The sequence below is a fragment of the Caretta caretta genome, chromosome 11 (assembly GCF_965140235.1).
Source record: "Caretta caretta isolate rCarCar2 chromosome 11, rCarCar1.hap1, whole genome shotgun sequence".
In the NCBI taxonomy this organism is placed as follows: domain Eukaryota; kingdom Metazoa; phylum Chordata; order Testudines; family Cheloniidae; genus Caretta; species Caretta caretta.
In genome coordinates, this window is record NC_134216.1 from 68,336,071 (window position 1) to 68,361,056 (window position 24,986).

A 24,986-nucleotide genomic window follows, 5' to 3' on the forward strand; every position below is an offset into this window, starting at 1 on the left:
TGGGCAAGATTCAGATCTTGCCTGGGCTTGGTCATCCTAATGTGCGTATAAAAACATGGGGTAAAGAAGAGGGGAATGTTGTTTTCATTTGGGCTTCCCATGGAGGAGTGTACAGTTCCCCAGGAGCCTGCAGACTTTTCCTGCAGGCCTCACCAAGTCCTTGCTTGGGAAAAGCTCTCACTGAAGTCATAGAGAATGGTAACTTTTATTATGATGTGACCATGGTAGGCTGGTGTATTGAGGACTGTGTTGGAATTGCAAGCTGTCACTTTAAAAGCGTGAGTTGTGTGTGGCGGGGCGGGGGGGATTGCTGGTCCAGTTTGCAGGCTAGGGGGCTCTGTAGGGAAGCCGGCAATTCTAGGTCTCAGCAGTCAGTCAGCAGCTAGCCAACGGAGAGTAAGGCAAGGTGAGTTTTAACTCTTTGTTTTAGGATGCAGCCTGCTTTGGTTCTCTCTGGTTATAGCTACGCTGCAGCTAGGAGTGTATCTAACTAACTATCTTTCTATCTAACTAGCCCAATCCTGCAAGATGTCAGGCCTCCTCCTCTTCCATTATACCTGGTGGGAGCTGAGGGTACTTGCAGGATTGGGCATCTTGCAGGACTGGAGCCTCAGAATATATTTGGGAAAAGAGTTTTTATTATGCGCCACGGCAACTGTGCCTTTAATTACATCTTGCCCAATTAAAACACATGAAAAATGACAGGAGATGTAAGTTTCAGAATTCCTGTTTAATATTGCCTCTGTATTTCTGAATCTCATTAGCCAAAGTCACGGCATTTACCAGGTTTCTAGTTTCTCACTTGTGATGCAGAATAAAGCAATGACCCTCCTTCCCCCTCTCATCTCTTAGCATAAAAAAAAAAGACTCAGAAACTGGGAGCAAGCAATCCCCCTGATTGATTCCTCATTCTGTAGCCGAGCAGAGTGGAGCAAATCTATTGCAGTCAATTTGCAGTGTTTCAGTTCAGGAGGAACACAATGGATCTTTTAAATCAATGGGTTTGATTATACAGATTCTTACCCTGCAAGCCCTGGCTGCTAGTTCTCAGAGGGCCCAATCCTGCAAAATCAGACTCTCACGGGTAGCCGTTCGGCATTGGAGCAGCCTCTTTGAAGTCGATGGGACCCTCCCAGGAGTAAGGATTGCTGGCAGGAGTAAGGTCTGCAGGATCTGATGCCTCATTGTTAATCCCCAGTAAGTGAGAAATAGGATGCATGCTGATAGTGGGGCAAATTACCAAGTTCAGTACAGCATAGTAATTGCAGATATACTCGCTGGGTTACAGATCAGGTCATCAGATGCCAAAAATTAATGAAAGAATTTAGTTTGCCTTTATTTGACACGCTGCCGTTGATTTGCACAGGGCTCTTGTGCCCTGATAACACTGCAAGTGAAGGTTCGACAGAGAATTTTTGGTTACTTTTCAAGCGGTGTCACACAAACAAGAAATGCATTACAGGAAATGATGAGCAGTAATTATAAAGGAGGAGGAAAAACTGTGATTAAAACCAGAAACCTATCGGTTATACTGGCAATTACTTTTATTCACTACACGCAGCACAGAAGCCACCTTTTTCAACTGTGTTTTCTCTGAGCTGGTGTATACTAGCATAGCTCCATTCCCTCCAGTGCAAATACACCAGTTTACACCACCTGAGGACCCAGCCCTGTGTCCGATTTTATAATAGCTTTGAAATTAAATAGTAAAAGCTGAATTTCCAGGGCCAGGTCCTCAGCTGGTCGAAATCAGCATAGTCAGCCAATTGATATCAGCTGCAGAGTGGGTCCCTAGTGGTTAGCTCCCCTACCATTCAGGATAGCTGGGACCAAAAGGCTGCCTCTCCAGACCGGAGGAACGCTGTGTTGATTAATACATTGAAAGGCTGCAAGACAGAATTTCAGCATGACGCCCAAAGGCTTTTCCCTTTATGCTGTGCAGAAGCCAGATTCACTGCAGGGGAAAAAATAAGCTGTTCTTTTTTTCCTGCTGGAGCTGTATGACATGTCCAGTCCTAATGCCACCAGCGAATAGCAGGGGGAGGTGAAGCAGTAGCCCTGCGTGGTGGAGATAAGAAAGGATAAGACAGGTGGGAAAATGGGAATACCCTACCATTTCATGACCTACATAATGCAGCGCCCGATGGCGTCAACAGAAATTGCATTTTAATGTCAAAAGCTCTTGGTTTTGCAACCCATTCTGGAGAGGGAATTCACAGGAGTCTGGAAATGCAACCTTATAACAGCAAACCTCAATTTATTGATTTTGGTTTAAAGTGCGATGGCTATTTAGCAGGGACCTATGTATTCTCTGCTTTACCAGTATCTCCACTATACCTTGGTTTGCCTTGAGGTGCACTGGACTTCTAGAAATAAGTGACTACATCAGTTCTCACCCCTGGCTTTTTCTTTATATTCGTTAAGGCAGCCTATAGCTACTTAACAGAGTAACAAAGCAGCTCTTTGGGGCCGGAACTGTCTCTTGTTTTGTATGTGCATGTACAGTGCCTAGCACAGGGGCCTGATCCCTGACTGGAACCTCTAGATGCTACTGCAATACAAATAATGGGCATCTAACTCACCCTAGATGCCACTCAGAACTTCACAGTGGCAGCAGGGATGCAACTCAGAGCATCCTGTTTTGAAAGCCCAGGACCTTACTATCTGAGTGAAAGGGGATGCTGCTTAGGCCTGGTCTACACTAGACGCGATAAATTGACCCCCCTGCTGGATCGATCGCTGCCCGCCGATCCGGCGGGTAGTATAGACAAACCCTAAGACTAATAAGACCTGTTGCAAACAGAGAAGCAGCTCTAATGCCATCCAATAGAGGGCAGTGATACATCCACATAGGTACTTGCTGTAGGACCTGGTTTCTCAACCTGCGGGTCCCAAACAGCTCCAGAGGGGTTGCAATCCCGTTCTTTAAGGCTAGATGAGGGGGGGGGGGGGCGCCTGAAATGATGGGCAAGGAGTCCAGCAACATTTCTCTGCTGTGACCTGGTGTCCCAGCGTGGAAAAGGTTGAATCCCACTGCTCTAGTGCAACAGGGTCTTCACAACAGAGCAACGACCTTTTAAAACCAGGCGGTGCCTCTTTAGGGATCTGCACGCTGAATATTAACCAGATCCCTGAAGTTCCCAATGACAGATGGTGCTGCCCCAACCCAGCGGTTCTCTGTTGCGCACAGTAGCAGGTTTCTGAATGCGTGTAGGCCCTGTTATTTGCACTTAGTGTGATCTCAGAAATGTTGCCGGCTCCTTTCCCTTCTACCCCAGCGCCAGGCTCACATTTGATCAAACAAAAGCTCCGCTTCTAAATTCAGGTTAAATAAATCATCAGAGTGTTGTGAAGCCAAAAATGAGATTGGAGGAGACGGCCGGTAATTGGAAGCACTAACAGTAACCAGGCTTGGCAGGTCCAAGTGTGATGCTATTCGACTTCCAGATATGCAACAGCAGACTGCATCAGACATTGCATTCAGCAAACAGGCAGTCGTCTCTCAGCCTCCAAATTGCCTTTTTTAAAGCAATAACGCTTGAAGGCATTGCACCTTTTGCATGGAGGATGCTGAAGTTTAGAATAATAGTGATGCACCGCAGCCTAATTCTCATTTACATTAATGGTCACTTGGTACTGCTCTGGCAGCATAAAGGGGACTGAGCACAAATGAGAATCAGGCCCACTGTATATTTTCAAGGACAGCTCCTTAGGTTTGAGCCCTGGCTAAATGTATTCCTATATAACCATGGGCCAGATCCTCAGGTGGTGTAAATCAGTGTGTCTCCACTGGCACACTGGCTTCCACTGTTTAAGGCTATGTGGATTGTCGTGGGACACAGTTGCTGAGCGGCACAGTTACACAGGAGAGTTTACAGCAAACCGGCAGTATGTGAATGTGCTGATTTGACTGCAGCTTTGTATTTTTTAGCCAACGATTGTTTTAACTGGGGAAGGTGACACTGGGGAATACATGGCAAAGTTAGACTAGCACCGTATTGATCTACTGCAGTGTTTCTCAGCTGATGGGTTTCAACCCACAAAGGGGTCACGAAAGGCTATTGGGGAGGGATCGTGATATTCTAATATTCAAATTCCAAAGCAAAGAAAAGAAAGTATCCAGCACCTCTTTGGGGGTGGCCAAAGCCTTCAAAGTTTGTGAGGTCAACTATGTTAGTAACTGTACTAGGAGCTCCACCCCTTTCATGTGCATGGAGGCAATTGTCTCTGACTAGCTCGCTCCATGACCCCCTGCACACCCTTACCCATCAAGGTTAAGTATTCTGTGTCAACCTCTTGAAACACTTAGTGTACATCTACATTGCAATAAAAGACCTGTGGCAGGACTATGGTTGTCCCAGGTCAGCTGACTCAGGCTCGCCTGGCTCGGGCTAGAGCCCCGGCGCTGAGATCCTGCGAAGGGGGGTGGTCTCAGACTCCAGGCTCAAGCCTGAACCCAAAAGTCTACACTGCAATGTTTAGCCCTGCAGCCAAAGCCCTGCAAGCCCAAGTCAGCTGAGCTGGGCTCTGAGGCTCAGTGCCAAGGGATTTCTATCGCAGTGGTGGCATACCCACAGAGAGAGAAATTATACATGCTTGTCATTGTCATAATGAATGTCGGGGGTGGGAGAGCCGTGAAACGTTCAACTTTGAATAAGGGGTCACCAACCAGCAACTGTTGGGAAACATTGATCTATTGGAGCTTGATGACACCTTAGGGCTAAAAAGATCTCCATTCCATTCCCTTCCAATACAATGGTAGCGAACAGCTGACTAAACCCAAGAAGGTCTGTCTACATTGAGTTCCATCTGGGGCCCCATTCACTCAGGGGCTGCACCTTGTCCGGTCATTTACACTGGCCATGGAGATTGTGCAGAGTGGGTGGAGAATGTTACCAAATCAGAAAGGTTCCATTTTGCACATATATAAATGGATCCATAACGGGTAAGGCTACAATATATCTGGCCCCTTATCCTTTGTAGGCAGCTTCTTGCAACATGAGCTCCTTGGACTTGATGAATGACCCTAGGCTTCATGTTCCCAAGCCATATCAATCCTTGTCCAACATGTCATATTTTGCAGTTGTGCATTTCACCCAGAAGTCCCTGGTTTTCATACTTTCCCCAGATTAAAACTGCAAGAGCAATTGAGGATTTATGTCGCACATTCTGCTGGAGAGTTTTTTGGGGCAGAAAAAACAAAACAAAACAAAACAAAAAATATCTGCATCATCAATAGGAGTGACCTTGCCATTAATACTTTAGCTTTTAAATGTAGTAAAGTGTGTCTTCTATTGTGGACCATGTTTTAATTCTTATTAGAGCTTTTGATAGAATCTCACTGGCATACAGCCCTCTGACAATGGCTCTATGCAACTCAGAAGATGCCATTGGACTCTTTGTTTGAGTGTATTTCCAGCTAAAAGATTAGCATTTAACTGCCGAGAAAGGATTTTATAAAGCATAAGGTGTTTGCTCATCAGCGTAGGTGACAGTTTCATGTCACAAGGAGGAAGATGGCAAAATGAGATTCTAGATTAGAAAGCTTGACATTGAAGCTAGTCCAGTATAGCCCCCATGATCATTAGAATGAATTGCACAGCCCGGCAGGGATAGACAACACTCCACAGAAGTATTTAGTCTCGCTGCCTGATTGCTCACTTGTGATACAGTGGTTAACAATCCCGTTCTGTAACATATGTAGCTGACACTTTGAGAACCTGCCATTTATTAAGAAGTTCAATCAGGCTGCCCAGCAGCAAAAGTCCGCTTCCAACCGGCTAGGCAAGAGTGGCCAATAGCAAATAAAAGCCCATGGCACAGTTTTATCACCCAGCTCTAGTCAGATCCTTTTAATTAAGGCAGAACAAAATAGCGTTCAAAAGGGCTTGTTACCAGCAAAAGAGTGACATGACCACAGAGAAGAATCACTCTTGGCATAAATAAGAACTGAAAATGAAATACAGTATATAGAGGAGGCTCTATGGCTGTGGTGTCCTAGTAGGAAGAGACTTTGTTTAATTGTTATTCCCCCACCACGACGACGACCATCACCATCACCACCACCACGCTGTTTCAGCCAGCACGTTGGGTTCCAAAAATAAGTCTGCTTGCCAGCATGGCCAACTGCAAGATCTCGAGGAAGGCTTTCCTTAAAGTGATAGCACGACATGTCTTTCAAAAGAAATGTTTCACTGGTTCAGATGGCGGCAGAGATGGTTTAGGTTACAACTCTTTGGATTCTGATCTTTGGTGCAATCACTGGTGAGGAATAAAGAGAAGAAGCAAAAAGAAAAGAAACCAAATAACCAGCCCAACTTCTGGGGCTGGTACGTTTTCATCTTCCAAGGTCAATGCTGATTTCATTTGGAAAGTGTTCTGCTCTTTTTTGCAGTTTTGGCGAGAGCAGCCGCCGTAACCATATGTACAATGGCCATCTGGAAATCTGCTCCTCACTTTAGTGAGCATTACATCAATTTGCCTTGAGACTGTGTTTACTCACTGGCACTGCTGTTCCTTTTCAGCGGCTGCATGCACTGCTTCCTACTCGAGTTTACTCCAGATTCTACTAATATCCAAAACAAACAGTGGTAACATCTATAATTCTCCATGGGGCAGGCAGCCACGTACTGAGGATGGAATGCTTCCCCCAGTGTTTCTCGATAATGTGTACTCTTCTTTCTTTTTACAGCCATGTAGTTGTTGAGTTCTGCTTTTGTTACATGCATTCAAGACTACAAGACCCTGTTTCTTTCTCCAGCTTAGGAAATGCTCAGAGGTATAATCAGGTCCTTCCACAGTATTTAATTAGCCATAATTAAAGGCATCTACACAAAGCACAGGCTTTTCAATGCCTATTCTTGTGTTCCACTGCTAATGAATTAAGTAATTAATTGGCATTGAAAAAATATAATAGGAAACATCAATCTTTTAAATTGACACTTTTTTTTAACCATTTTGTTAAAGCACTAACTTAGTATCTAAGAAACACAAGATAATTTGTTATAAGGGGAGTGAAACTCCTCACAGCTTGAGTGGATATTGTTGTTTGCAATGGCATGGTCATTTCAGAATAGCGATGGAGTCACTAGGGGCTTTACCACAAGCCCTGTGCAAGGGGTATCTCGATGTTGCAGGAGCAGCCCAAGATGCAGATTGTTCCCACCTCACACCCCGGGCCAGTACCTAGGGCAGTGTACATACTGGTGCATCCGTACTGAACTGCACATTGGGGCGGGGAAGCCAAGGCCATTTTTGGAGTCCCGTCCCCCCCACCTATGCAGAGTGGGCAATGTAGTGGGCCCATGGAAGGCCCACTACACATTGGCACCAGAACCATGGGGGCCACGGGGCCATGCCCCCCCCCACACACACTTTTTTAACAAAAGAAACACAAGAGCAGAATTCATGTCCCGCACAGATTTTTTTCCCCTGCAAAATAATAGCTTCTTCTGCAGAGGTGCTGCAATTACACCTTTCACCCACCAGGGGCTTTTGCACCACTGCCCGTGGTTTGGGTAGGAAGTCCAAAGAAACAAGGGGACATGTTTACCCCCTTACTTCCCTGCACAGCCACAATCTGGCTTCGTGATACTTCATTCCTCACCACTGACAAAGCATCAAAAGTTTGGCTAAATATCAAGCTGGTCCAGTGACTGGGGCGCTGTCCTTAGATGCAGAAGAATTGGTTTCAATTCCCTGCTCTGCAAAAGATTTCCTTAGGCAAGTCACATAGTCCCAGATCCTCAAAGGTATTTAGACACCTAAATGCCATTGAGTTCAATGTACATTAGGTGCCTAAATAACTTTGAGGATCTGGGCCTTGGTCTCTCTGTGCCTCAGTTCCCCATCTGTACAATGGGGATAATAGCACTGCCCTGCCTCACAGGAGTGCAGTGCGGTTAAAGGTGCTCTGAAACTGAAGTAATGGAGGCCGTATGAATGGCACAAAAAGATTTGAGTTGGTTAATGTGGTTGAGCCAAGAATAATTTCTCAAGCGAGAAAAAGATCTTGAAGGATTCTAATAATAATTTGAAATCTATAAAAGAAACATCATAAGGGGAGCCTGATTCTCCACTGCATTGCAACTTGGGTAATCATTCATTACAATGCAAACCGGGTATAAAACCCCACCAGCTCAGAATGGGATCCGTTGCCTTCACATGGACAAATCAGCCCTTTTGCACTGTCGTGGTGCCTGAAAGGACTGGCACACAGCAGTGTGCCCAGTTCCCAGTTGGTGATTTAATTCAATGCAGCGACTTCCCCCAGAAAGTGGCATATGCTCAGTTTATTTGATCAGCAACCTGACTCGCTGCGCGGCATTGCAATCCAGCAATCTACGAAGGTCATAAATCTCATTAATTGCATTTAAATGACAAGGCCTTGTGGTGGAAAAAATGAGTTGCATTCTTACTGAAGTCTGTTCGCTACATTCACCAGCCTGAGGCAAAATAGACCCTGAACCTATTCACTTGGGGTACCCGACCATTTGCGTCCCATTGACATCAATAGGCGTCTTTCCACTGATCTCCAAGGGCTTTGGCTCAGGACCTTGGAGCAAAACCCACCACCAGCCTGACTAAAAAGACTTGGCACAGGGAGCGGGGGGGTTATGGGGGGGGGAAGTCCTGTTGTGGTTGTGGCGTGTGGGTTCTTCCACCTTCAGACCACAAAGTGCCACATCCAGGCCACTGTTGCAACCCGACTGTGTTAGTATCATCAGCCCATGTGCACCCTTCCATGACATGTTTGGCCTCTTGGACAGGGTAGCCAGGGCATCATCATTCCTGGCCTGACCCTTCTGTCTCTCCAAATTGCACAAGAGGTGCAGACTTCTGCATTGGCTCACAGCATCCTGCCTCCCTCTCATTCCACAGTGGAAATGAGTCAATTCTAGAGTGGTCAGAGCTCAGGGAGCCAGCTGAATGACAGGTGATAGGCAGGCAGAGTAAAGAGTGGCACTCATTCATTTCAAGCTAGTGTGTGTTTCTCTGAAGTGGCCTGCACTACAGAAGACATGTGTTAATCAGCACACATTGTGCTCTTTTGCATTCCCATGCAGTACATGTTATTGTGTGATCCCCAAGCTCCCGCTATCCATACTGACGAGAGAAGCGCCCAGCTGCGAAATGTTGCAGATAGATTCAGATGCGGAGCAGAACTTTTCCAGAGTTCGGTAGACGTTTGGATCTGGAGTGCCTCATCTCTAAGAATTGCCCTAAAACTCTGGACTGTCTAACATTTTAATTAACATAGTGATGCATATTCTGAAGAATGTAAATATTAAGGAAATCCATGTACTTCTCATAGTAGAAGGATTATTATGTATTCATTTCCTTGAATTTGTTTTCCCTCCTAGGGCATCGCTGTCAGAAATTTAGAGTCCCAACCTAAATTAAGAAAGTACATTTCTTTCGTTCTGTTTATTCACTTCCTTGCTACTTCTCCACAGTCAGTCATTTATAACAGGTCTCCTCAAACACACTTAGGCACCTAACTCCCATTTATTTTACTAAAATCAATGTGCGTTAGGCAGCTAAACATCTCTGAGGATCTGAGCCCCAGTCATTAGTGCAACTCAGTGAGAGTCTACTGTCCTGGGAGACCTGCAGAGGTAGGAGGGAATTTGCTTTATTTAGGCCCCATTCAAAGCCCATCAGTGGGCGTCTTTCCACTAACTTCAGTGGGCTTTGACTCAGACACTAAGGCCCCAATTCTGCAAAGTGATGTGTGTGAGCAGACCTCTGCGCACGAGTTGCATTGACACCAACAGGGCTCTCTGGGGGAGCAGGGCTGCAAATGCATGCATTGAAAGACCGTGGAGAAAGGAGTTAAATTGCAGTTTGCAGTTAAATTTACATATCACTCAGACCTTGCCCCGTCTAGATTTGTGGACCGGCTTTCCTAGACTGTGGGTTTTGCGCACAGCAACACTTATCATTAGAGCTATGTGGGAATTGCCACATTTCCAAAAAATGTGTTTTCATTCCAAACTGAAAAATGAAACCGGAGAATTTCTAAAATTTCCCATGAAGCAAAAGTTTTGAAAAAATTGAGTTTGGGGTCAACTGAAACATTTTGTTTCAATTCCAACTTTTTAATGCAATATTATGGTGTAATTTATAATGTAAGCTAAAACACATTTTCAAATGAAAAGTCATTTTGAAAGGAAAAATTGAAATGCTCCCATAGGGCTTAAATGGTATGCTCCATTCAGCTTATCCAAACGGTTAATTTCTTTTCTTTTCTTTAACAATATTTTATCACAACTGACACGTTTTGATTTCAACGAATTGGCATGTTCCAATGGCAAAAAGTTCTGTGCAGAAAATTTTCACCCAACTCTACTTATCATTCTTGTGTTTAGGGTTCCAAATGGAAAGGGGGCTCTTTCATTCCTTCGCGTAGATCTGCACGCTTTATGGGCAATTACTTACTGTTCACATTTTACCGATAATCAATCACTACGCTGACTTTTGTACCAGTGCTCCTTCATATAGCGATAGTATGTTAAATAGCTGTAGTTCCATTAACAAGTAAGGTTTGCATGGGTTCCTTTGGTATACTCAGTGGAATGCAGCGTTCGCTCACATAAATATGTCTGAATTCTGCTGGTGGCGCTGGTTTTTAAAATTAATTTTATTTATTTTTGGTGTTTTAGAAGAACTGTGTTGTTCCAAAATTGGCATAATCACAGTTTCCGCCTCATTTATAACCAATATAAAAAAATTGCAAAAGCCATCATACATAGCTGTAGCGGTGGAGTTAGATTCAATTTTGGCTTTCTGCTGACTTGACTTGCAGCCAATACTCTTACATACATCATCTATGATTGCATTTAAAGGAGGAAACACAGCTTTAATTCTTCTACTGAATTTATAATTATTTTGTTAAAAGATATAAAAGTGTTAAAACAGACATTAAAATCATTAAATTTTCAACTAATGCATTACTATGATGCTCAGGAGTTGGCTAAAACTGGAAAGAACCAGAAAATTCAGAGTTAGTGCTTTAATTCTGTTATTAACCTGCTGCTTTATGGGTAATATTGCTCTTGCAAGTAAAATCCCACCCCCTCTTGAAACCAGTGGGAATTTGCCATTGACTTCAGTGGGTGAGGTTTTCACCTTGTATTTTTACAGACATGGAACAGCTATTGACTTCCGTCAGAGCTACATTTGTATAAGAATGGCAGGCCCTGCCTTGTAATAGCAGTGAATGGTTTCCAAGAGCCTTAGTGCTGCTATATTAGGGTGAATTAATACCACAATAATGAGCATGGTATAAAAACCCCAGCAGACAACTCGGTGAATCAGCTATTATACATGTGAACGATTGTCTTTTTGGACTTCATTTAAAACAGCAATATTAGAAACCCAGGGACAGATCCTCAGCTGGTGGTGTTTTGACTTTGGTGTAATAAATGAGCCCCGAGTTCTCTGTTTAAGACATCACTTTTTTAGCTTTCTCTTTAGCTGACAATTTATACAAGCTGGGGATCTGACCACAGCTGGGGGTCTGGTATATAACCACCAAAGGGACATCAACACTGATATGAGGCATTATAAAACTGGGCCAGATTCTGTTCCCTTTATTCATTCTGAGTAGCGCCTTGCTGTCAGGGCCGGCTCCAGGCACCAGCGTTCCTAGCAGGTGCTTGGGGCGGCAGTTAGAAAGGGGCGGCAGGTCCTCGAACCGCGGTGGCAATTCGGCAGCAACTCCTCTGTCCCGCCGGCCGCAGAGGCAAATACGTGGCAGCTTCTCCCTTTTGCCATCTGCAGCGGCCGTTTTTTTCACTGCTTGGAGTGGCAAAAACTGCAGAGCCGGCCCTGCTTGCTGTGCAAGGAATGCCACTGAAAGCTAAATATGAGTCAACAGTGTAACACTGTTGCAAAAAAAGCAAACTCATTCTGGGATGGATTAGTAGGACTGTTGTAAGCATGACACGAATAGTAATTCTTCTACTCTACTCTGCACCGGTAAGGCATCAACTGGAATATTGTGTCCAGTTCTGGGCACCACATCTCAGGAAAGATGTGGACAAATTGGAGAAAATCCCCAGGAGAGCAAGAAAAATGATTAAAGGTCTGGAAAACATGACCTATGAGGAAAAATTGAAAAAAAAAAAAAGGGGTTGTTTAGTCTGGAGAAGAGACAACTGAGAGGGGACATGATAACAGTTTTTAAGTACATAAAAGGTTGTTACGAAGAGGAGGAGGAAAAATTATTCTTGTCAACCTCTGAGGCTAGGACAAGAAGCAATAGGCTTAAATTGCAGCAAGGGTGGTTTAGGTTGGACTTCAGGAAAAACTACATATCGGGGTAGTTAAACACTCAAACAAATTGCCGATGAAGTGAGCTGTAGCTCACGAAAGCTTATGCTCAAATAAATTTGTTAGTCTCTAAGGTGCCACAAGAACTCCTTTTCTTTTTAGGGAGATTGTGTAGCTTTTCACAAGCAGGTTAGATAAACACCTGTCAGGGATGGTCTAGATAATACTTAGTCTTGTCTTGAGTGCAGAGGACTGAACTAGAAGACCTCTTGAGATTCCTTCCAGCCCTTCAGGTCTATGAGTCTATCCAGAATGACAAAGGGTAGCAGAATCTGGTCCATAATGAATAATAATAAATTGACACAGTGTTGTATATTAAGGATATATGGCCTTATCTGGCATAATATTACTCAGACAAGTAATCCTTACTCACATGCAATTCCATCGACACTAATGGGAATACTTGCATAAATCAGGATTCCACACATGTATATGTGTTTGAAGGAGTAGAACCAAGAGTTTAATCTTTTTATTTATATTTCCTTTCTTTGGCTGTAAATGTTACTCTTACATGTTGTTCATTTTGCCTCACTTTGTATTGTTACTGTTAACTTTATTAGTTTATTTCTAATTAGTTTACTTTACATGAAGTCAAAAAGAAAAGAAAATCTCTGCCGTATTTGATCAGCACCGTCCGTGCTATTAGAATTAATTTGAGGCTAGAGCTATTTAGACAAGTTTTTTAAAGCGTATTATTTATCTTCAAGGTTGTAATGGCCCAGAAGTAGCTTTTATTGCCTGCAGCTAAAATCTATCAATAATTCTTAAAATGAATATTCTTCACCTAAAATGTCGTGCCATCTGCAAAGGTATCTTATTACATCTTCTTACTTATGTATCCAGGCACATTTTGAAATACACGTGGTTTAACCAATAGACAGCTGTATGGTATGTGAGAGTGATGGTTTGCCTTGTAAATATATCTTTTAAGTGGGCATAGTAACAATCTGATTTTAAAAGTAATGCTGCTGACCTACATGCAAATTAGCTGCTTTTCAAATGGAAGTATCTTGGCTACTTGTATATTTCTTAATAAAGATTAACATTTTAAAGCTGTCTACGGTATTTGAGCACCCTGTTCCCATTAAAATGAATAGGAAGTTGGTATGCAAATCCCCTAGGGGACTTTGGAGATGTCAGCCTGCATTTTATATAAAAACAATAGATTGATTCATCTCCCATTTGGGGCCTGATCCTGAGAAGCGCTGGGCACTTGGGCCCAGATCTTCAAAGGTATTTAGGTGCCTTACTCCCATCGTCCAGATTGTCAAAGGTAATGAATTATCTACATTCCATTTTAACTAGTGGGAGTTCAGTGCCTCTGTACCTTTGCACATCTGGGCCTTGATCTCCCACAGCTTTGATGTGAGTAGTTAGAGCTCAGCACTGTAATGCCATTTGATTAAGTGAAATGCATTGCTCAGCCACTAGAAGTATGCAACTTAAGTAAGGGAATATGAATATGTTTTTATTTATTTGTATTGAAGTAATGCTTAGGACCAGGAGCCCACTCTGCTTGGCGCTGTACAAACAGAACAAAAAGACAGCCCCTTCCCCGAAGATTTTACAGCCTGTGTAGTGTTGCTATTCTATTAATACTGCTCTTCACTTATCTAGCACCTTTCACCTGAGGATCTGAGTGTGAAAACCCTAATTAACCCTCACGATCCCAGTGAGAGGTGAGAAAGCGTGAGAGGATGGTCTGGGGCTTTGGGGGATTATGTACACCAGGGGAGGGTTCTTCCTCCTTTTCAGAAACGTCTCTATAGTTCACAAGGGCCAGATCCCTGAAAGGAACTCAGGGCTTCAATGCAATGCCCCACGTAGGTACCCTGCTGCCCCGTGGAATCCTTGGCCCCAAGGTAGGCCCCAGGCTCCCTTTACAAAGCCTGGAGAGAGCACAGTGACTTTGCAATAGCCAGCATGCTGAGCAGGGAGCTGCCTGAGCTAGCCAATAAAACATGCTGAGGAGAGGGGTGGGAATTAGGCCCCACCTCCCAAAGGGGGTTAAACATCTAACTCTGGGCTGGAGGAAGGTGCCTGTCTACACTCAGAATTCACAGCTGGGAACTGACCCGTTGTTGAAAAAAAAACAAGCAGGAGGAGAAGGCAAAGTGGTGATAACTCCCCAATAGCTCAGTGATTCGCGCACTCACCTGGGCAGGGGGAGATCCCCAAGTTCAAGGCCTGGTGCAAATCTCCTGCATCCCAGGTAAGTGTTCTAAGGCCTGAGCTGTAGGGGGGGCTCCTCCTCAGGTATGTTTTGTGGGCCCCAATCCAACAGGAGTACTCTAAAGCAGACTGTGAGACCCTACCAGATTAGACCCTACAGATGAGGCAGGTGTGTGAAGATCCTGTGAGGGTGTAGGCACTGAGCAGCTTCCCTATGTCAGGATTTTGGCAGTTTTACACGTGGCCAGCGGCAGAAAGTTAGGCAGGTAGGGGACTTTACCGTGGGAAACTTGGGTACTTAGGGAATTTTGGCACCTACAGGGTTAGGCAGAAGCTGATCAGGAGTTTTGAGGATCTAATTTTTGGACTTAGGCACCTGAGGTAGCAGATAGGCACCTAAATCCCATTGTGGATCTAGACCCCAAATTCTTATGTTGCATGAGTACAGATGAGTGAATATGAAAGATTGTCCTATCTCCCCCTGCCCCTTGGTTTTGTGTCTATTTTTTCTTAACCATTTTTCTGCTCTAGCTCCTGTCCTGCTTTCTTTTGGGAGTCAACTGAGCCCAGAGAGTGCTGGCACCTGGGAATCAGTTGGATTGCTGGAACAATTATCCCAGAAAACACAGGGACTAATAGCCCAGGTTTAATCCTGAAAGGCCAAGTGAGGCTTATTAAGGAAGGCAGAGTCTGGGGCCAATCCAGACAGGAGAAGAACCAGATAAAAACAGCTCTCCTGAGTTTAAATGCTGGAAGCTGCAGGTAGTCTGAACCTGAATGCTGGGGCTGGTCATTGGAGGACTGCAGGCTGAAACCCCTGGCTGGTAAACCCGAATTTTGATTTTGGGGGCTAGATCCACGAAGGGGGCTTACTCAGTGGTGCAGTGCCTAGGATTTAGGCACGCTGCTGTTTAGTGGAATCCACAGCCCAGAGTTAGGTGCTCAAGCTCCAATCCAATGAAAAGTTTAGGCGCCTAAAAATGGGATTCACAGAAGCCAGCATCCTGAGCTGGAGTTGCCTAAACTAGCCATAGGAAAAGCTGAGGAGAGGGATGTGGCTTAAGCATCTCCCTGCCCCTCAAAAGGACTTAGGTACCTAACCCTGAGATGCGGGGAGATGCTTCCCTCTGCTTGGGACTCCCAGCTGTGAATGTTCTCCTGGAGTTAAATGCTTAAACCAGATCAGCTCTTTCTTGCCAAACGAGCCCATGATGGTGATTTTGTGGTCTTCCCCCTGCGACTATATCTCGGTGGCTCGAGCCTTCAGCCAGGGTGTGGGAAACCTGGGTTCAAATCCCCACTCTCCTCCTCAGCTGGGTTTTGTGTGAGGCAGCCAGTCTCTGGGAGTCTACCAGATTGGGTCCTGCAGGCAAGTTAGGTGGGGGGGTGCTTTGTTTGTGGATCCTACCAGGCCTGAGGCACCAAGCAGCTTAGGGGGCTTTGCATATGCTCACTTTGCATATGTACTTAGGTGTCTAGGGAATTTAGGCAGCAGCAGAGAAGGGATTTTGAGGATCTAAACTTTGGATTGGGTACCTAAAGTGGCAGCTAGGCACCTAAATCCCATTGGGGATCTAGCCCCAGGTGTTTGTGTTTGGAATGTTTTGTGCACATCCTTTGCAAGCTTGGGGAAGGAGGAAGAAAGAAGGAGGAGCACCTATGGTTATTGCTTTTGTAAAGCCAGACCGGCCCCTCATGTCGTTCCTGTGACAGACACTCTGCACCTTGGTTGTACACAGTGGGCAGATGTAGGGCAGCCATCACCTCTGCTTTACAAACTCATTGCAATCAGTTTGTTTGCAAATACTTTGCCTCATCCAAAACCCACTTAAGCGAGTGTGAATCTTTTCATGGCTTTCAGTGGACTTTGGATCAGGCCCTAGAAGAAAAAGAAGCTAACTTCACTGAAAAATTCATTCAGTGCAAATATTCACTTCAGCTCTAAGTGCTCCCAAACTCCAGCAACATTGTTATTTCAGGCATGTGCTCTTAACCAGAGCGTGTGAAATGCACCAGTCGGGGTAGCTATGTCTTCTTTGATATGGCCAGATCAGTTTAATTGTACTGCATAATCTGCAGTGGTCTTTGACTGTTAAAAAGATTCATTCCCTGTGTTCTGGTTTTTTGATAGTTTATTATCATTTCTCCTCTTCCTCCCCATAATGAGACGGCTGGAGTCTCCGGAGTGGAGTTATAACAAAGCAACAGCAACTCAGCAGAATCAGACGGGTCCTGTGGGGTCCAACATCACAGCTCTTCTGAATGTTCTGCTTCTGCAGTTTCTTCCAGCTCTGGCTGGAGAAGCAGGAGCAAATGTGAAAATCAGAACAATTGCACTCGCTTCTTAGAGAGGCTTTACTGCACTGCAGTGTTTCCTGCTCTGAGGAGAGGGAACTCCAGAGATGCCATGGTAAATTTTATTCCCGTGGCACAGTAAATGTTGGGGTTTTTTTCCCCAGTGATGATTTTGGTGGTGCGTTTTGCCACCCATCCTACCAGGAAGTCATGATGCAGTATTGCTGACAGCACAATCATTACCATGACAGCATGGTGTGATATTATCAATACAATTGTATCGATAACACCAAGGTGACTTCACTGTGGACTCAAACTCGATTAGGAACTGAATTGTGGAGAGGAAACCTCTTCTCCCCCCCCCCCCCCCGATAAAGTTTCCAATGAATAACCATGAGCCTGATTGGCTCCCACAGAAGCGGCTGAGAGTCTCTCCACTGGGAGCTGGGTAGGTAAGTATGAAAAATCGGGACAGGGGATGGGGGGCACCTATATAACCCAAAGCCCCAAATATCGGGACTGTCCCGATAAAATCAGGACATCTGGTCATCCTAGAGCTGGGTCAGGCCCAAAGGCAATGCAGAAAACTGTCGTCACAGAGTAAATATATTTGCAGCATCAGGGATATATGAAGGAATGAGGCGGGACCACGCTGTCTAAAAATCCAAGCAACTTTAGCCCTAACACAGCCGCGCCTGCCTCTTCCAGAGCTGGTGGCAGGCTGCACTACCCAGCCCAAGAACACTGTGGGTATCCGTGCGCTGCAGTGCTTCCCAGCCTGACTAGAAGATGCGCTAGGTCTGCTTGGCCCAGCATGCTAAAAGTAGCAGGGTAACACGGATGGTGGCTTGGGCTAGTAGCCTGGGGTCCGGGCGGGTTTGTTCTCAACTGGCTTGCCCATGCCGCTGTGGCTGTCCCGCTAATTTTAGTGCACTTGCTCAAGCCGTGCCAACGCATGGCTGGCTACCAGTACTGGGACGCACGCTCTCAGCTGCAGTGTAGACATAGCCTTTGGGTCCATTTTTATTCTCCCAGCCTTCTCAAACCATGCACCTCTGCCATCTAGCTAATGAGGATGGGAGGCCCATTACTGTATTTTTCTCAGGTTTGCCTCGTCGTGAAAGGTTAAATTAACACCATGAACCACTTGCTTGTTGAGACCTACGGGACCCGTTTGATTAAGAGGCCAACCTTGCCCATACAATTCCCCTGGACATTGGTGGGAGTCGCATGAGCTTGAGCCTGACATGCCAAGCCATATCTAATACTAAGGGCCAAAACTGGTGTTGGATCCCCATTGGTGGCCCATGGGACGTCTGTGGTCAAGATTTGGTCTTGCTCCAATTAAACAAAAATCAGATCTTTTTTCTTGGTTTAAAGCTGAAAATTGTCTACCCTATTGTGGGGCTTGTCGGAGCCAAGCAGGGTGGATGAGTCACACCGGGGTAAAGCAGGGATGTGTGCGTTTACATCAATTAAATCTCAATAACCAGTCAAGAGGATAATATGAATGTGAGGCCTGATCCAACAAGGAGCTGAGTATCTCCAAGAAGCTGAGTTGAGAGTACTCTGCTTCTTGGAGGATTGTCTCTTAGGACCCAGACATGAATTCCTGCTTTGTGCTCAGAACAAAACAAAGGAAATCACACAACTCCAAGCTGGGCCTTAAACTCATCTGTGAGATCCAGCAAATCTAGTTCAGAGGGTCGTGCTGTCACCATTAGCTCTCTGATTCAAGCCCCATTACAGCTCATAACAGAGAAGGAATGCTGGTCGTGAAGGTGGGCAAAATATTGCAGTGAAATTCAAAATGTGAGACTGAAACAGAACACAACTAAAGTCAGAATTGCTTGCGCTTCCTTTAAAGATCAGCATCAGCTCTGAATGGGGTTGTTTCCACGGCCAAATGTTGCAGTTTTGCATGTTCTTGCGACTGAATTACCATTTTTGTGAAATTTTAGAAAAACGCACACATTTTGGGGCACGAACGTGGGCAAAACGAATTTGCAGGAGATTTCTCTGGCCTTTTTGTTGAGCTGTTTCCGCAAATTTGCACAGCCTTAGCCCCCTAGTCAGGAAAGTATTCCTGTTCAAGATTGAACATAAGGACATGCTTTAAATTAAGCATATGCTTAAATATTGTCTTGGACAGGGATGGATTTAAGCACATGATTTAGTGCTCTCCTGAATTGTGGCCCTAATTCATAGCGTGCATGTATAGGCAACTTTCTTCCTGCCTTTCTCTACAGCAGTGGTGGAGAACGCCATAACCCTTGCTAGCAAACGGTGGCAAATATGTCCCTTTTTGAGTTATATGTGGTGCTGCGGAGCCATGGAGCAGCTTGTGTCGGTGCCATTACTTGGTAGGGAAAAGGTTCTCCTGGAGTGAAAGGCCACCCTGCAATGAAGAGGAAGGTTTCCAGAGTTCACACAACTCTAGTTTGCATAAGACTTCACCCATTTTTTTTTTCCAAAAATGGAAACCCCAGTGCATGGTTACCAAGAATAGTGCATTTACTACCAATCAGGAACATAATAAGGGTCACTAATTAGAACTGAGCAATCTGGAGGGATAGCTATGCTGGAGATGATTATACAGTCATACACCTGTGGGAAACATCCGAATACACAAGCAGCTTCGTTTGGGCTTGGAGGGATGGCATGCCTTTGCCATGTTACCTCAGATATGATGCTCAGGAATTGCCTGGGGAAAGGAACTTGGAGATGCAATTTTCCGCTGATCTGTTTTAAATGCTAAAAGCAGCAGCCTGTATTTAACTTCCTTTTGGAGTAGTAATCTGTATTCTGTGTGCACATCTCAAATCAAAATTTCCATTGGTAGAAGCCATCCTTCCTAAGCAGAGTGCTTTCAAATTGCATCTATAGATCTTCTTTGTACCAAAACATTTCTGGTTCGGTATCTAGTGCTGCCTGCATTTATGTCTCCTCATCAAATTAAGTAACTGTGCCATCAATAAAAAGGAGTAATGCAGTGTATTCCCTTAGGATGCCTTCCGTCCCTGATTTGTTTGGGGACTACTGCGCTTGATTAAGAATGATAACAAGCTATTGGTAATCTAAGTTTGATGCAAAGCAGCTAAGATTAAATCAATCTGTGTCAGTGGAAGGCAGATCATCATTTAGGAAATGCACGCTTATCCCCTATATTTATTAGCCTGAAATGCAGTGGACTCTTGAGGCTGCCTGGCAAATCACCATTGACGTGCCTTGGTCTAGCATCTGTTTCAGAAACTTTTCTTCATCAGAATATCTCTGTGAAAGCCACGTAGCAGAGGAATAACCAATGAAAACTGATGCCATTCAGGGCTAGGCTTCATACATGTATGTGTTAATAATTACAAAGATAGGGAAGATGAGATTTGAGACAATAACAGTGTTCTAGCAAAATGAAAGCAATACCCTTGCAGTTTGGTTAATAGACATCTGCTTCTGACTTTGGCTCATCACCCTGCATAGAATCTACAGCCTCAGAACCTTCTAATTAATTTGCTGTTCTTATACTAGACATATAGGCACCAGATCATTGGCTCCATTGTGGGTTGCTTTGGTGTAACTGAGAGCAGAATTTGGCTTATTGAGCCTGATTCTCATAAATATGGCCATACTGGGTCAGACCAATGGTCCATCCAGCCCAGTATCCTGTCTTCTGACTGGCCAGTGTCAGATGCTTCAGAAGGAATGAACAGAGCAGGGCATTTATCAAATGATCCATCCTGTCATCCAGTCCCACCTTCTGGCAGCCATAGGTTTAGGGACACCTGAAGCCATGGGGTTGTGTCCTTGACAGTCTTGGCTAATGGCCATTGACTTATATCCTCCATAAACTTACCCAATTCTTTTTTTGAACCCAGTTATACTTTTGGCCTTCACAACATCCCCTGGCAATGAGTTCCACAGGTTGACTGTGTGTTATGTGAAGAAGTACTTCCTTTTGTTTGTTTTAAACCTGTGGCCTATTAATTTCATCGGGTGACCTCTGGTTCTTGTGTTATGTGAAGGGGTAAATCACACTTCCTGATTCACTTTCTCCTCACCATTCATAATTTTATAGACTTCTGTCATATCCTCCCCCACCCTTAGTCCTCTCTTTTCTGAGACCGTGTCTACACTCCCACTTACGTTGCTCAGGAGTGTGAATATTCACTGGTGCCACTGTAAGCTCTTTAGTGTAGACATAGGCCAAGATGAATAATCCTGGTATTTTTAACCTCCCCTCATGTGGAAACTGTTCCATGTCCCTAATCATTTTGTTGCCTTTCTCTGTACTTTCTCCAATTCTAATATACCTTTTTGAGATGGGACAGCCAGAGCTGCACCCAGTATTCAAGGTGTGGGAGTACTATGGATTTATATCATGGCATTATGATATTTACTGGCTTATCTACCCTTTACTAATGATTCCTAACATTCTGTTTGCTTTTTTTTTTCTTTTTTTTTTTTTGATGGCTGCTGCACATTGAGCAGATGTTTTCAGAGAACTATCCACGATGACTCCAAGATCTTTAAATGGTAACAACTCATCTAAACCCAATCATTTTGTATATACAGTTGGGATTGCTTTTCAAAGGGCATTACTTTACCCATTTATCAACACTGCATTTCATCTGCCATTTTATTCCCAGTGACCCAATTTTGTGAGATCCCTTTGTGACTCTTCACAGTCAGCTTTGGACTTAATACAAATGTACAAACTTTGCCATCTCACTGTTTACCCCCTTTTCCAGATCATTTATTGAACAGCACTTTTCCCAGTATAGATCCTTGGGGGACTCTGCTATTTACTCCTCCCCACTATGAAAACTGACCATTTATTCCTACCCTTTATTTCCTATCTTTTAACCAACTACTGATCCATGACGGAACCTTCCCTCTTATCCCATGATTTTAAAGCTCCTTTACACAGCCTGAGTAGTACAAAGAGGCCTTAGAGTACATGAGAATCAGGACCATTGCGTTTGTTAACTGTCCTCAAATACAAGGTTGCGATGTTGCTTTGTTGGCCCTGATCCAGTTCCCGATTAAGTCAATGGAAAGACTCCCTTAGATTTGAATGGGAATTGGATTGAGCTTCCTCTTAATGATTTACACCTTAATTTGAGTAAACAACTTGGATTTAAAATAGATAAGGAAACTGCAAATAATTCTTTTACTTAGAGATAGTAACTCTTATGTAGCAGCTTCTTCAGTTGCCCTGCAAAATAAATGAAAGCTAGAAAACCTCGCTGGAGAAGATGGAAAACAATTTAAGATTAGTTTGTGGAGATTTATTTAGTTCCACTTACGCCAATATCCTCAATTAGTTTCTCACCTGGAACACTGGGCCCGCTGAAGTCAAGGGAAAGTTCAAAGCTCTTTGAAGTCAAAGGAAAGATCTCTACTGATTTCAGTGAGCTTTAGATTAGGCCTATTTTGTTGTGTCCAGAAAGGAACATAACAAAGATAAAACTAAAGGCCTGACTGCCCACTCTTCTGCACCTGCTGGTCATGTACATGGGCATAAAATGGATATAAAACAGTCAGACATTTGACCCCCCAACTTGCACTGATCACACAAAGTGTGGGGCAACGGTGTAGCAGGCCTTAAATCTTCGTGATGGATTGGATGGGGCAGGAGATTGGTAATGGGATGCTAAGTCTTTCACCCCCTGGTCAGTAGGATGAATGTGACCCAAACTAGGAGTAGCTAAAATCCATTACTATGTGATGGCCTATTCAACACATGTTGGAAATCTCAGCTGTTAGGGAAGAGGGGGTCACATAACAAAAACCATCATCATGTTTGTCTTTAGTTAGCATCTTTTATTAGCACTTTCAGCAGAGAGGCCAAGGATCGAATGGGCATAGAAATTGAGCTTCTATGGGGCTTCCAGCGAGTCAGAAAATGTTGACTTGGCTTCCAAAACTTTTCTGGGCTCTTCCTGTTCCATGAATAAAGAGAGAATTGGGGCTTGAGGTGGTTGGGAAATTATTCCTTCCCTTTCCTTCCTTCCTTCAACAAAAAAAATATAGTCCTCAAAATTGTTTGGGTTCTTGTCAAAACAGCAACAATTTCAGTTGCTTGAAACAGTCTTGGAGTTTGGGGATTTTTTTTTTTTTTTTTGACAAATCTTGACATTTCCACAGAAATGGAAAATTTTTTGCAAACATTTTAATTTTATCATTATTTTGTTATTATTTGCAGAAAAAATCTTTCAGTAAGAAACTTTCAACCAACTCTGTGCAAGCCTGTAGGGCTGTCAATCTCTCATCATTCAAGTTCTCTGAAAATTCCCAAAATTTAAAAAAAATCATTTTGGGCTCACCCAAAAACAAATTTATTCAAAATTTTGGTGTATCTTAAAAAAAAAAAAGTACATTTTAGGTTGAATTAAGCATTTTGTTTGAACCAAAATTTTTTTATATTTCAAGCTTTCTTTTCCATTTAAAAATAAAATTAAAGTAACTTTGAAACAAAAATATCATTTTGAATTAAAAAGTTGAAACGTTTCAAAAATCACAAAATTAAATGTTTAAACATTCAGGTTTTTTAGGTTTTTTTTTTAGATTTTTTTGGATTGAAACAATTTATTGAAATTGATGTGAATTGGTGAAATAGTTCAGTTCACCCATGTCTGCCTTTTTTTGGCTGGAAAAGAACTTTTGGACTAAAAATCTCACCCAGCTCTGTTCAAGAGCATTGTTTGTCTTTTAAAAACCACTACTCACGGAACAAAGACTTAGTTTGGCTGGATGAGGAACAACTGCATCTCCTGATTGGTGGCTTTCCCACAACAGTGGAAGGTTTTCATCCAGGAGGACGTGTTCTTGCCTCAATATTCTAATGCAAAGACTCTGGAGGAAAAAACTTGGAAGGATTTGTAATGATTTAATCCATGCTGTCAGAGAGATAGAAGCATCCTCTTTCTCACGGGGATGCTTGCCAAACAGCTCAGCTTTGCTTCACTTCCCAGTTTTCTCACCCATACCACTCTCAACACAAAAGGCTCTCACTTTCTTGGATCCCAGATGGCACGTCTGCATTCCTACCAGGGACTTCTATTGGTGGAAGCTAGACGTGAAGAGCAAGACTGCAATCAATCAGGTCTGCGTCTCGGGGTCTATAAGAGGGGATTTATTGTTTACGCTAGCAAGCAGGATTCACCTGCCTACGCTGAAAATATTTACATACAACGCACACAGCTTACAAGCTGTGGAGTTTTGAGGACTAGCATTTGTGGTGGCAGATGGGTTGGCAAAGATTTTGCCAACCACGTCAGAGATTTACACCGACCACAACACCCTGCTCCCTGCCATAGGGGGGGTTTAATTGGAAGCATTAAGACTGATGCAGTTTAGTGGATTTTAAACCTAAAATTTAGTCGCTTTTTACACCTCTGCCCCACCCTAAATAACTGCCGAATACAGGCCGTTGATATGAACGCAGCATATTTTGAATAGATGCTGCACATTTCGCCTCTGAGGAGCTGCCATAGTTCAGAGAGGGTTCTGCTGGCCTGGGGAAGTTATTCTGTGGTTGGCAGGGAGAGGAAGGGACTGGGCACCTGAGTAGAGAGAGAGACTAGTAGATAGGCCTCCTGCCTTCCAGACCAGTGGCCTGTGTTCTCTTCCTACTTCGGTCACTGATCTTGGGTAAGTCCCTGTTTTCCTTTCTATGTGTAGAGAAGGGACTGTCTCTTGTTCTGTGTACATACAGAATGGGGCCCTGATCTCAGTTAGTATCTCCTGGTATTACCTTTGTACGCATAATAATATAGGGATAGTTGAAATCTCCCATTATTATTGGGGTTTTTTTCCTCTTGTTTCTCTCTCATCTCCCTGAACATTTTACTATCACAGTGACCATCCTATTGCTATATGCTTATTGTTCAAGCATGGAATTCTATCCATAGAGATTCTATTGTACAGCTTGATTCATTTAAGAGTTTTACTTTATTTGACTCTCGGCTTCTTTTCACACACAGTGCCACGCCCCCACCAGCACAAGCTACTGTGTCATTCCTATGTGTTTTGTACCCTGGTATTACTGTGTCCCATTGATTAGCATCAGAGAAACTTGGTGGAGTGATGCCTATTATAGCAATATGCTCAGTTAATACCAGGCACTCTAGTTCACCCACCTTAGTATTTAGATATCTAGCATTTGTATACAAGCACTTAAAAGA

The 24,986-nt window shown here is 43.8% G+C and overlaps 1 protein-coding gene across 5 annotated transcripts in view; it reads left to right on the forward strand.

The window, feature by feature from the left end:
* The window catches only part of VWC2L (von Willebrand factor C domain containing 2 like), a 124,366-nt gene that overhangs the window by 42,854 nt on the left and 56,526 nt on the right, over positions 1-24,986 (forward strand). For 2 of the 5 annotated variants that reach the window (XM_048868914.2, XM_075118126.1), the window contains exon 4: positions 21,289-21,333. The exons of the other annotated variants lie outside the window; for them this stretch is intronic. In XM_048868914.2, coding sequence (XP_048724871.1) covers positions 21,289-21,333 — 45 coding nt within the window. The remainder of the gene's footprint in view (positions 1-21,288; positions 21,334-24,986) is intronic. 5 annotated transcript variants of the gene reach the window in all.